We start from the raw sequence: 12,663 nt of genomic DNA on the forward strand, positions 1-12,663 counted from the left end.
TCTGTTCCATTGTCTTTACTTCAATGTTCACAACTAAAAGCACAAGACCATTTTTTTAAAATATTGCCAATACAATTTTTTTACAACAGGGAAAACAATTTTTTTCAGCAATTTGAGGAAGTTCACCTCCAGTGCTTTTAACAACATTTGTGGCAACTGTACAGAGGCAAATATCAGTGGCAAATGTCTTCATTACCACATTGATTCCTCTTCTGTTCTTGGACATACATAAATCTCTTTGTAAACTTTAGAACATTTCTTCTCAAGACCACTGCTAAATATTCAGTGGTAAAGTGCTGTAGCGAAAATGAAAACATTTTTAAATTCTTTCCCCCACGGTAATAACAAAGCTAGGAATATGTATTACGATATTTAGCTATAATGGTTTCAGTGTCTGTATGAATCTATGTACAAATGAGTTCACTGTTACAAGAGCAAAAGATTAAATATTGCGCATCGTATTGTACATCGTTCTAGATTACACATCAATCTGGTTTTCAAGAGGATCCTGTGATGAACATGATTTATAGAAGTTACTTTCTCCCTCATTGTGTGCAAGACAAGAAATCTCTTCCATTTACCACCAGATCAGACAACCAATAGGAGTAGATGGCGTAAGTGACATAACAATGGCCATTATATAATCATGTCAGTGGGTAAATCAAAGCCATTGTTTTTCTGGTACAGCGACGGTGTCGTTAAGGGGGCATAAATGATAAACGTATCGTTTAAATGCTGCTATTTGTGCAACATGTTGATTGTGATCTTGCAGAACAGGAATACGAATATTACTTTCTTCTGAAAGAAAATTAGAACAATGTAGCTCAATATTTCCGCAGGAAAAAAAACAAAGAGAACAAAGAACGCTCTCAGCTTTTGTAGGCACAATGGTAAATGTGGCAAATGCTTAAAAAACATCATTCCAAACCCTCCAAAATGAACCATAAACAAACTGGAATTAAAATATCAGAATCAAACATCACTCATTTTATGAACCAATAGTAAAATTGGTCCAATTACATTTCCATTCAAAGTAAATGTGCTGCCCGCATTCTCCACCAACTTGTGTCTTCAGAAGTCAGTACTTTAAAATGTAGGTGGTCAATTTTTTCGCCCGAATGAGTGCGCATGTCCATTTTTTTTTTTATATGACAGCTGGTCCAAGCAGAATTGTTTAGGTTACACTGAGCAGCTTAAAAAGATGCAGGGCTCCATTGGAATTTAATGTGAATAAAACAAACATTGAAGAAGTTCAGATACAAACAGTCACTCTTCACTGTTAAACGCAAGTTGCTAAAAAACTTTTGATGAATTGATGAAAGTGGATGAATTGCACTAAAACAAAAATGAGTGTTTTTTTTGTTTTTTCACAAACGTGGGCCGCTGTGGTTGACAGTATCTGATTTTTTCAGTTTGCCTTTGTTGAAGGATTGGATGGAGCTGAGGAGGGCACCCCGGCCCACGCCGTTGCCACCGGGAGGTGAGAGGGACGGAGGGACGGGTTCACTCCCAGGAGGAGGGGGAGGAGGAGGAGGAGGAGCAGCGGGGGGAGGAAGAGGAGGTGCTGGAGGTGCTCCTGTGGAATCAGAAAACAGTCCATCAAGATCGGCCGTTTTTAAGTAAGATACATACTCAGAATCGTCTGCGGTATGTAAGCAGGAAGCAAATAAGGTACAACAGCCATTCAGAATGATACACTTACCACAAAAGGCAACATTTAAAGTCAACATGAAAGTAATATAAAAAAAAATTATCGGTTGACTTGGAATGCGTCCTCCGAAGGCAGCATTTATCAGTTTTTCGGACACAGCCAATGACTTACTCATTTAGACATCGACAGTTCTAGTTTCCTACTTAGAGTGTTATTTCATTAAAAAAATATATATTTACATATTAATAAAAAAAACATTAAAGGTATAGTTCACACAAAAATAAAGCCTAAAAGTTTATGTAGTAAAGAAAATATAGTATACAATATATTGTGATGACAATATAATTTTAAATATAATTATTAATTATGTAATACTTGCAAATATGAGGATTAGAAAGAAAATGTCCATTTCATGTTGACTTTAAATAACTTAATGCTGATTTGTCAATACTGTGATCATTTACTGACCAATCACCTTCTTGGAAATAAGTGACTGACAGCATGACTCATGCCTTCTGAACCAATAAGCAAGATGCAAGGTTGGGCTCAGTTGCAGTTGCTTTAAGACCACAATTTTTTTAATTCTTTATTCAAAAGATCATCTAAAAAAATTGTATCTTAAAAACTAGTATAATATAAAAATTGCATATATAAGAAAAAACCTCACAATCCACAAAAAGTGCTTGTTGTTAGAAAGAGAATTTACCCTCAGAAAAGCCCAATTTTGTGCCTAAATAGACAATTGCAGATTGTGAACTTTTAAAGTTGCATTAACCCTTCTCAGTAGGCTGGAAACTTGCTGAACAGGCCTCATTTAATATTAATGAGTAGCAGTTTTGCTGTGGTGAATCGGAATGTACTACTGAGGGAGGGTGAGCTGCAACTTTATAGTGGAAATAGATGATTATTATTATTGAATTACTTTACCCCACACACGTTCAAAATGGCGCATGCTCTAGTTTTGAAGACAGCATGTGAGAGAGAGAGAGAGAGAGAGAGAGAGAGAGAGAGAGACAGAGACAGAGAGAGAGATAGAGAGAGACAGAGAGAGAGACAGAGAGAGAGAGGCACACACAAATTACTGATCATATCAGAACGAGATGACACATCGGATGATTATGATTTGGTAAGATGAATGGAGATTGCAACCGATTTCATGAGGAATTTGGCGATTGATCATGGAAACTAGGGAGATTAGGTCATAATTTATCTCAATTTGATAGAAAAACGGGAGATGTTAATGCGCCTGTGAGTTACAATTGAAAACATTTTACCACATCATGCAACAAATGTATAAATTCAGAATTACTTTTGATTTATTGGGAAAACTTTGATTGTTTTGATTGGACATACTGTAGAGGAATGTTTGGATAAATGCACAAACCAGGAAAAACAAACTCTTCTGATGAAGTTTACATAATGATGGAGGATGAACAGAGTTATAAAAGGGACGTACCTGGTAGAGGAGTAGGTGAGGACGGGCAGGTTGGAGGTGAACTCGCCCCAGAACCTGCTAGAAGACCATTAAAAATATTTTTTACTGTGTTCTTTACTGTAGATTTATACATTGACAGCTGTATCTTGGATCAGGTAGTAATTAAGTTCAACAGAAGGGTACTGGTAGTTAATAAAAGCCATTCAAAATCAGATTTAATAATGATAAACCTCGCCAAGGTTGTTAGCAACGGTATTTGATTTAATAAAAGTCACAAGTCTATGGAAGCTTTTTTCCGCCACTGAATAAAAAAATAAAAAAGGTAATTGTGTAATTGTATCTCGCAATACTGACTTTTTTCTCAATTTCTCAAATTCGTAGTTTCAAGGAAAAAGTCAGAATTGTGAGATATAAACTCGCAATTGCGAGAAAAAAAGTCAGAATTGCAAGGGAAAAAAGTTAGAATTGCGAGAAAAATTCATTGAGTGAGTTTATATCTTGTAATTCGTACTTTTTTTTCTTGTGAGTGAGTGTCATGTGCACTTAATTATTTAAAAAACTGTTTAATTACTGGGCGAGTTAGACATTAAGTATACAGTCTTTTATTCAAAACAAAAAAGTATTTGAAGACGACTAAAGTTTATAATATTGTGATTTATCTTGGTGCAGGTTGGTTTGGTTCATGGTTTATTACTTCTTACTGAAGAGTAAATCCATCTCAAGTGGTCCAGAAATTGTAAATGTGACTGCTTGACCATTTTTAAATTTTATTTTTTTACGTCTATATATTGTTTTTGCAAAAAAACTAAACAAAACAAAAAAAACACCAGTTTTTTTTACTTGAGACTAGCTACAGAATTGTATTTATATTTTACTTTTATTTGAATTGGTTTAACCACAAATAGAAGAACATTTAAAATGCTCAAGCAACCTCTACTGGTCCATTTGAGATGGACTGACCCTGAAGACTTTCCCAAAATACCTATGGAAAAAAATACTTCTGGAACCCTGAATGCTGAAAACGTACATTTTAAAATTAAATTATAGTTGTTTATTAATAAAGGAAAGTTTGATAATAACTGAAACCTACCAGAGTTGTTATTGTATTTGACAGAGAGATCCTCCTCATTTTCATAAGTCGACTGTCTTGATTTCTGGAACCAAAATAGGCGTTTTGGTTTTAAGAACCATTACGTTCAGGATATCACAGTGTGGATGTTAAGTGTGAATCCTAATTATGGTAAAGTGTTTAAACTCATGTACCTTTCTGGCCAACATCTTCCTCTTGCGCTTCTCCTCCTCTGAGCCATGGTGCGACTGCGCTCGCGTCAACCGCTTGTGCTGGTGGATCTGAAAACACACAAGGTTTCGGTTACATAAACTTTCGAAGAAAAGTTGAAAGGATTTCCCTGTTGTGTCAGATATCAGGGTTGGTGAAAATGAGGACAGTATTACATTTTATTCAACTTTTCTAGATTGAAATGACAAGATTTGCGTTTGCGACACTGTGGCGTAACATTCCTGAAGCAAGCCGAACATTTGCTGCACAAGAGACCAAAAGTGAACAAAGCAATGCACTAACCGTCCTCTGTTCCTCCACTAGACGCCTCTCTAAGCATTCTTTAGACGATTTCAGAGCCTCTTTTAATTTGGAGCTGATCTGGAGTTTGGAAAGAGAGAGAAAAAAAAGTGTTGTAAAACCCTTGTGCATCCTTATGGACATTTTTATTTTTTTTTAAATCACTTTGCCAGCAAATTTGGCACAGGTGTTTATTTTTATTGGAATTTTACTATTTCACCCCCATTTCCTTTAAAAATAATCTAATCTGCACTAGGTACACAAAATACTTCCTCTCAGCACCTTTTGGACAATAATGTCTGCATTGAAACCCATTAAAACAGCAATTTTTAATCCCAGGGCTATGTAACTATAAAATTATGCAATCTTTGTTATGGGGCTTTCATTCTGTTGGCAAGGCTTACATTTTTTAATTTGTAAAAAACATTTTTACCAGATGGTGCCATTTTCTCAGGTTTGGCCTATAAAGCAATTACTCGCTTTATTCCTGTTTTCTGCTTTGGCATATTATAGAGCAAATTGGATAAATCATGCAACGATAATTGTGTGGGTGTGTTGGTATGGATGTCAGAGTGTGGTTTGTATGCGTATAATAAAAAAAAAAAAAGTGTTTGTAATATTTAAGAGAAAAACTCTACTGCAAATAACAAATCCAATCACTGTGTCCCAGTGGAGTTTTGCTGGCATCCAACGGGGAAAATCTGTTACTGCGCCCAAACAAACTGAAAGCTAATTTTTTGAGATATCAACCTCAAATTTGGAACACAGCTTGTTTAGATTTATGCCTTTGATTTTCTAGCCGTTTTAGAGCTCAACATGTTTCATTAAATATACATTTTATATAAAATAATGTTCATAAATCATTTTAATAAACTTAAACCTATATAACTTTTTCTTTGTTTTACTTTTTACAATTTTTATTTACTTTTACAGCAATAATCTGCCAAGGGTCTTCTTTAAAATGAGACAAAACTTAGGTGTGTGCTCCTATGCTTAACATTTTTATGACCGTTTTTTGACATGGACATTTTTCTCCACTATGGACCTATGTGTAACTTTTTTTAAATTGATGCACAAGGGTTAAAAAATACGTTTATTTTTTACTTCAGTTTGCTTTGTTTACCTTAAACTGGGGTTTCTCCGAGTTAAACAGCAGCACGTCATTGAATAACCTGTTAGAACGAGAGTCAAACCGTTTGTGCTTCAATCAGTTTTAAACAATGTCAAAATTCACAATTACTACTTGACTTTCACATGCTTTAGATTCACAATATTGTGACATAGTTATAAAATGAAGACTTAATGTTTTGTACTCATGATAGGATGAATCTCACAAAACTCGTCAAGAACAAGTCCGGGTCATATTTTAGCCAAAAAAATCAACAGAAAATAAATAAATAGTATGTTGTATAAAGAAAATGAAATCACAAAATCAATTTTTTGCACCATTGTAATTTGACATTATTTTAATGATATTACACAAAATAAAACAATATTAAGCAATAAACATTAACTCATGACAATTATGCCAACAGTTTTATTCAAAATATAATTTAAATTATATAATATTATAAAAACAATAAAAATGTTATGTATAAAAATGTAAAGATAAACGAAAATATATTCTGAGCACAAGCAGGCCTGAATATCGCAACTCACGGTGTTTGTAGTAGTTGGGAAACGGTTGGCATTCCCGTTTTGCAAGCTTCTGTGGACAGGATGGACTGAAGTACTGAGACTGTGGGAAAATGGAAAACAAAAAGGTAACGTATTACTTAAAACCATTAACTACAAACGTTTTACGAACACACTTTGGGATTCCTGCTGTAGGTGGTTAACTATTGCATAAAACTGTACAACGGCTAATGTTTTGTAGCTTGAAATGGCAAGTTCAACTTATTAAATTAACTACAACTAATTTACTGACTGACTTAGCCTATTATACATACAACATCCATGCTCTCCACACATTCAGACAGTAATCTGATCAGTGCTACTATGTGCCTGCTTGCTTGCACATATATGAAATACTTTCGGCTAATACGAATGGCTACTTTAATTTGTGCTTTCAGTTTACAATGAGAGTCTAGTTTAAACTGCCCCTATTATGCTATTTTGAAGGTTCCTAATTTTGTCTTGGAGTAGTCTGCTGATTGGTCAGATGGCCCAGTCTGTTGTGATTGGTCTACTGCTCACAACACGCGTCGGAAACCAAAAGACCATTACCATATATGAATTTCAGCTCTGGATCTGAATACGAACAGTAACGATGGTGTTGGTTTTACTGTATTAATTTGAGCTAGAGTCCTCATTCTTGTAAAGTGCATGCAACGTGTCCAGATTAGGTTCTTTCTTTTGGGAGATAATAATTTATTTATTGTGCACTTTGATCTTTGAATCTTTGCAGACCTTTTCCATTCACAAACAGCTATATTTCACACTCAATGAAAAGCATAATAGCCTAGGGGTACTTTAAATAAAAACAATTGACCGTTCGCAAAAGCCACGCCCCTTAGTTATTGTTACTACGCCCGTCAAACAATTGAGAACCAGACACATGGCTGGGTTGAGCTCCATACATTAAGTGATTGGTTTTGGAGTAATGCAGCAGACATATCCTCCAGAGCACGACAGAAAGTATAGACAGAATAGCGCACGGGAGCACATGCAAAAAACAGTTTTGTAAAATTATATATCAATCATTTTTATTTGATCATATAGCCTATAATTTTACAAAACTGTTTTGCGCATGTGCTCCCGCCGCCGCGCGCGCTATTTCAGTCACAACACTGCAATCAGAGGACGCGCTGAAACCATCAACTCTCTGTGCTGTTCTCTTCATTCATAACTCGTAGCCTACTGAGAAGGATATATTTGTGTAAATAGTTGTGCAACTCCGCGAACTTTGTTTTGAAGTTTAATGTTTGAGTTCCAGATGAATTTGTGACTGTGTTCCTGTTCAACCACATCAAAGTTTCGTAATTAGTAAGTCCGTGCTTTTTCTCTCTTGTTTGCTGACTGATGAGGGGCCGCAGTGCCGTAGTGAAACGGTGTTTGTACATGTAGCCTATTTTTTTATTATTGTTGCAAGCAATCATAAAATACAGCAAGTTTTAAGCCCGTGCAGACCTCACTGCCATAGGCGCATCGTTTCACTATCTTGCTGAAATCGCAATGTTTGACGGAGGTCCTTCTCCTTAGTTACAGTTGCTGAGCTAGGATTGGACGAGAACCGGTCGAGGGCGGGGTTTTGCGAACGGTCAATTCTGCTGACTACATGTGGGCTGATTGGTCATACTCCAGAGAACATTCATAAAGCTGAACAGAAGATCATACTGACCTACAGATGGGATCTGGGCCGGAGGATACTGATCTACAGGCACGGCATCAGGTGGGCGGCCATACGTCATTTCATAAAGCAAGTGTCCAAATGAGTAGATGTCTATGCTTTCTGTTGTCTGATAAAAGGAAAAACATCAGCTTTTCAACATCAAGCAGTTTAATTACCGTATTAATATTAATATATAAAATAATGAATGAGTTAAATAATGATATTTAGCAATTATTTAATAAAAAGTTAAATATTAACATTATTAATAAGATTTAAAATAAATATTTAGCAATTTTATAATAGATTATTTTATAATTTTAGTATAATAATGATAAAGGTATCTTACATTAATTTTCCTGAACTGTGTTACATAGGGTCTGTAATATGATGGCAGTCCCAATAATGAATTCTCAATATCCAACAATTTACACGTGTTCTCCTCGATCAGGACATTGGATGCATGAAGATGCCCGTACGGAAAACCCTTGTCATGGAGAAATTTTAGTGCCTGGAATAAAACATATATAGAAATTTTAGTGCCTGGAATAAAACATATATAGAAATATTTACTTTTGGAAATACTGCATTGAAAAAACAATGTTAAAGTTTGACGTAAAATAATAGTTAGCAAACTCGAATGATATACTATCAATCAAATGTTTGGGGTTGGTAATATTGTTTTTGAAAGAAGTCTCTTCTGCTCAACAAGGCTGCATTTATTTGATAAAAAATACAGTAAAAACAGTAATATTGTGGAATATTACAATTTAAAAGAACTGTTTTCTATTGGAATATTGTAAAATGTAATTCATTCCTGTGATTATTCCTTCAGAAATCATTCTAATATGCTGATTTTCTGCTAAAAAAAAAAACCATTTCTGATTATTATCAATGTTGAAAACAGTTGTGCTACTTCATATTTTTGTGGAAAGATATTCTTTAATAAATAGAAAGTAAAAAACAAAACATTAGAAATATTCTGTGACATTTTAAATGGCCTTTACTGTCACTTTTGAACTATTTAAATTGTCCTTGATGAATAAAAGTATTCATTTCTTTCAAAAACTAAAAAATATCTTTGAACATGTCGTAACCGACCTCGAGGATCTGTCTTCCGTATGTTCGGATTTGCTGCAGCTCCAAACCCTGGATCTTTTTGGGATTGCAGTACTTCTTAAGAAAGGGTTCTTTGGGCTTCACCTGGAGGACCGGCAAAATTCAAGGAAGAATTAAAAAGATATTGAAATATGTTAAAAGTTATAATCAGATTTTTTTTTTTTTGACAAGTCAAGAAGAAAACAAACCTTGCAAATGTGATCCCTAAGCGTTCCTTTCTCACTGAAAACTCTAATAACTAGTGCAGACGATTCACTGCTAGTGGCGAAACTGACGGCGGAGATGTTTGAATGCTACGGACAAAAAACCCCACAAAAGTCAGAAACATATAAACACTTCTAAGTAAACTTGTTCTTTGAGTGTTTTTGTCCATGCAAAAGTCACTGACACAATTATAGGATGAGTTATCAGGGTGTTGCTATTCGGTTGGCAAAAGGTGTTCTGTTGGTTGCTAGGTAATATATAGTATATTTTTATTAGACATATTCAATTTGTTTGTAGAAAAGCCTGGAAACTGTATGAAAGAAGAAACATTAGGCCTCACTTTGCCATCAGGTCACTATGACCCACACTATTAAGTTGTTCTTTTTGATGTACATGTTATGTAAACTTTCTTGATATACGGTTTTTTAATATATTCTCTTGATGATAAAAATAAATAGACCAATTGGTGGAATGCCACTATTAAAGAGAAGCCAGAAAGATAAGGAATTAATTGTGGCAGACAAAAGGAGGTTGGCTTCATAAAAATGAAGATAACCCAATGAGCGTTGATTGGTTAAACTGGTTGTAAGAGTGAGATTGTTAGATATACAGCTGGCATCGCAGCTTTGTTGACCGGACCAACAAAGTCGGATCTTTGGCATCAGGAACTTCTTGAGATTGTTTGCAAAGAAGAGAAGACTTTTTCTACAACGATTGCTATGATATTCTGGACGCTAGAATTCAGATTTCCTGCATGTTTTCCCATGAGCCTCGTGGCCAGAAATGACCTTGTCATGCATTCCTCATTACCGTGTTTCTCAGTTGGATTGCTTTAATCTGCTCATCTGGAATGCAGACATCATGATGAGACGTCCACCTCCATCTGACTGACGGTTTGCCTTGAAGTAACCATTAAAGGGATAGTTCACTCAAAAATGAAAATTCGGTTATCAATTATTCACTCGCACGTCGTTCCAAACCCATACGAGTTTAGTTCATCTTCGGAACACAAATGAAGTTGTTTAAAAAAAAACAAGATTTTTTATCTCCATTGAAAGTCTATTCACCCAAAACTGAAACTGTGGATTGATAAACAGACTTAATTTAGGCTTTTATTCACATGCAAACATTGGTCAGCGAACATACATAGAGCACTTATATGTAAACAGAAGGTCAAGCTTGAGAACCAATGAGGTTCGTTCTTGCAAGGCACGCAAGTACGTTTGAGTTTCCGTTTTCCATATCTGATGTGCTCTATATGTATGAGCGTTAATCAATGTTTATATGTCAATAAAAGCTTAAATTAAATCTGTTCATCATATAAAGCATCATATAAAGTGTCTGTTCAGATGACTTGGATTAAACTGCTCCATTCATATGGATTTCTTTTAGGACCTCTTTATAAACGGTTTGAACCGTCAGAGTTTTGGGTGAATAGACTTTCAATGGAGGCACAGAAAAAAAAAACATCTTCATTTGTGTTTCGAAGATGAACGGAAGTCTTATAAATATTAAGTGAAAAACGTCGAAATTTTGCCTTGGAAACTAACTGAAAAAAGCTTAAAGGGCATATTGCAGGTTAGAGTACCCAGTGCGCCAATGTATAGAACAATAATGTAGGAACTAGATTTAAATATAAACATATACTTATAAAACGCTATTTAGGCTTCTGGAGTCGTTTTTGTGAGAAAATTTTACTTCCGCATTTGAAAACCGCCAAACCGGAAGTGACGTAGCATGGGGGAGCGCGGTCAAAGTAAACAATAGGAAAGCAATGGATCGCAATGACAGTTCGGACGCTGTGGAAATTGTAGCCTAAATGTTTACTCGTATGACGGACCTCAGCCATATAATTATGAGCCTCATATGAAGCCAAGAGAGTAGACAGGTCAGGATTAGACAAAACAACGGTCAGAGGAGACGCATTGAGCTGTGGTGTAAGGAGAACAGGGCAGGAGTCGGGTCTCGATGAGAGAACAGTGTTAGCTTATAGATGTATTCACGTTAGCCGACGATATGTATAACACTATGCTCAGATCACAATATTGTAATTATGTGTCAGGCAATAGCAAAGCTAGTATTTAGACCCTTACCTGCACGTGTATGTCAGCCATTAGGAGACAGTTTCCAGAGAAAGAGGGACATTTTAAAGGTTTTGAATGGCCCCACTTGGTGATAATGAATAAAAAAATAATCACAATCACAACTTTCTTACTGTATAAAATTTTTATATGTAGAAACAGCCAACACAAACATTAAAATTCGGAGTACAGATTGAAAATGAACATTGTATTATATTATAATAATAATAAGTGTCGGCTGCAGACTTGCAAGACATTACAAGTTTATGGAGGATACGTTAAAGAAATAAATTAAGACAAGGCACATTTTGTAAAACAAATGTACAATAAGTGATCTCTGACGGATCCGTGACCGTCATGTTTCCCACCGGTGGCCGACCCACATGCTGACGGCGGACCGGGCGACCCGATGAAGGAGCCGGGACAGTGTGCACATATCGCCGTCATCATATAACGTAACGTTAACTCATCATATCGCCGGGATTATAATCATGCAGTCTATAGTGAACGCTACACACTACCGCGTTTTTCAAAGCAGACGCAGAAGCGAAGTCCCATCTCTTACCCTGCACAAAACACGGAAGAAAGCACCATCCTTTTTCTTGTTCGGAAACCTGTGGACTCGATGTTCTGACAGGCCATAATTCACAGTCATTTATCACGATAATTATTAATTGAAATACAATAACCACCGAAAACACACTGAATCACGACCGCTTCAACATAATACCAGCCTACTGTTCGCCCGGCAAACGACTCCCCATTCTGACGTAATATGACGCGGTGGTGAAAAAAAAGCGCTTTTTCAACACGGTCAAGGAAACTGTCACGTTTTCTACTAAATTTGTGCCCTTATGTCTGGCAAAACAATTTTTAATCATGCATTTACTCTTCATATGGTATTTTCATACAAGGTTATATATTAATTCTGAAAAAAAAAAAAACCTGCAATATGCCCTTTAAGTTAAAGCACTTAAATTACTAACTGGAAACAAATAAAAGATAAGGGTTCGTTTACACAACAACGATGTACTAAAAAGAAAATGGAACTGTGTTCGGGTGTCTACACATGACTTTAATGGAGTCTTTTGTAAAGATGGGCTTGCAGTGATCGGTTTAATCTGGCTGTACGGCTGCTGAACTTGAGGAAGCAGAAAAAACGAGAGCACATGACAGTGTTCGCACACAAAACATCCAAACATTCAGGTCTGTACACAAAGACAGGCTCTTTTAGTTCATTCCCTACAGTGTGTCGGCTCTCCTTAA

At 35.8% G+C, this 12,663-nt stretch overlaps 1 protein-coding gene across 4 annotated transcripts in view; it reads right to left on the bottom strand.

The window, feature by feature from the left end:
* Positions 1 to 12,663, bottom strand: part of pxk (PX domain containing serine/threonine kinase) — an 18,182-nt gene continuing 5,519 nt past the window's right edge. Inside the window, exons 8-19 of one of the 4 annotated variants that reach the window (XM_079593339.1) lie at positions 9,301 to 9,405; positions 9,095 to 9,196; positions 8,343 to 8,504; positions 8,006 to 8,123; positions 6,325 to 6,403; positions 5,789 to 5,837; positions 4,669 to 4,746; positions 4,350 to 4,436; positions 4,177 to 4,240; positions 3,108 to 3,164; positions 2,579 to 2,606; positions 1 to 1,576 (exon numbers count right to left, since the gene is read on the bottom strand). In XM_079593339.1, the coding sequence (XP_079449465.1) occupies positions 2,590 to 2,606; positions 3,108 to 3,164; positions 4,177 to 4,240; positions 4,350 to 4,436; positions 4,669 to 4,746; positions 5,789 to 5,837; positions 6,325 to 6,403; positions 8,006 to 8,123; positions 8,343 to 8,504; positions 9,095 to 9,196; positions 9,301 to 9,405 (918 nt within the window). In that variant the 3' untranslated portion in view covers positions 1 to 1,576; positions 2,579 to 2,589. The remainder of the gene's footprint in view (positions 1,577 to 2,578; positions 2,607 to 3,107; positions 3,165 to 4,176; positions 4,241 to 4,349; positions 4,437 to 4,668; positions 4,747 to 5,788; positions 5,838 to 6,324; positions 6,404 to 8,005; positions 8,124 to 8,342; positions 8,505 to 9,094; positions 9,197 to 9,300; positions 9,406 to 12,663) is intronic. The other 3 variants (XM_079593340.1, XM_079593337.1, XM_079593338.1) reach the window with 3 other exon arrangements.

This window comes from Phoxinus phoxinus (assembly GCF_949152265.1).
Source record: "Phoxinus phoxinus genome assembly, chromosome: 20".
Lineage (NCBI taxonomy): Eukaryota > Metazoa > Chordata > Actinopteri > Cypriniformes > Leuciscidae > Phoxinus > Phoxinus phoxinus.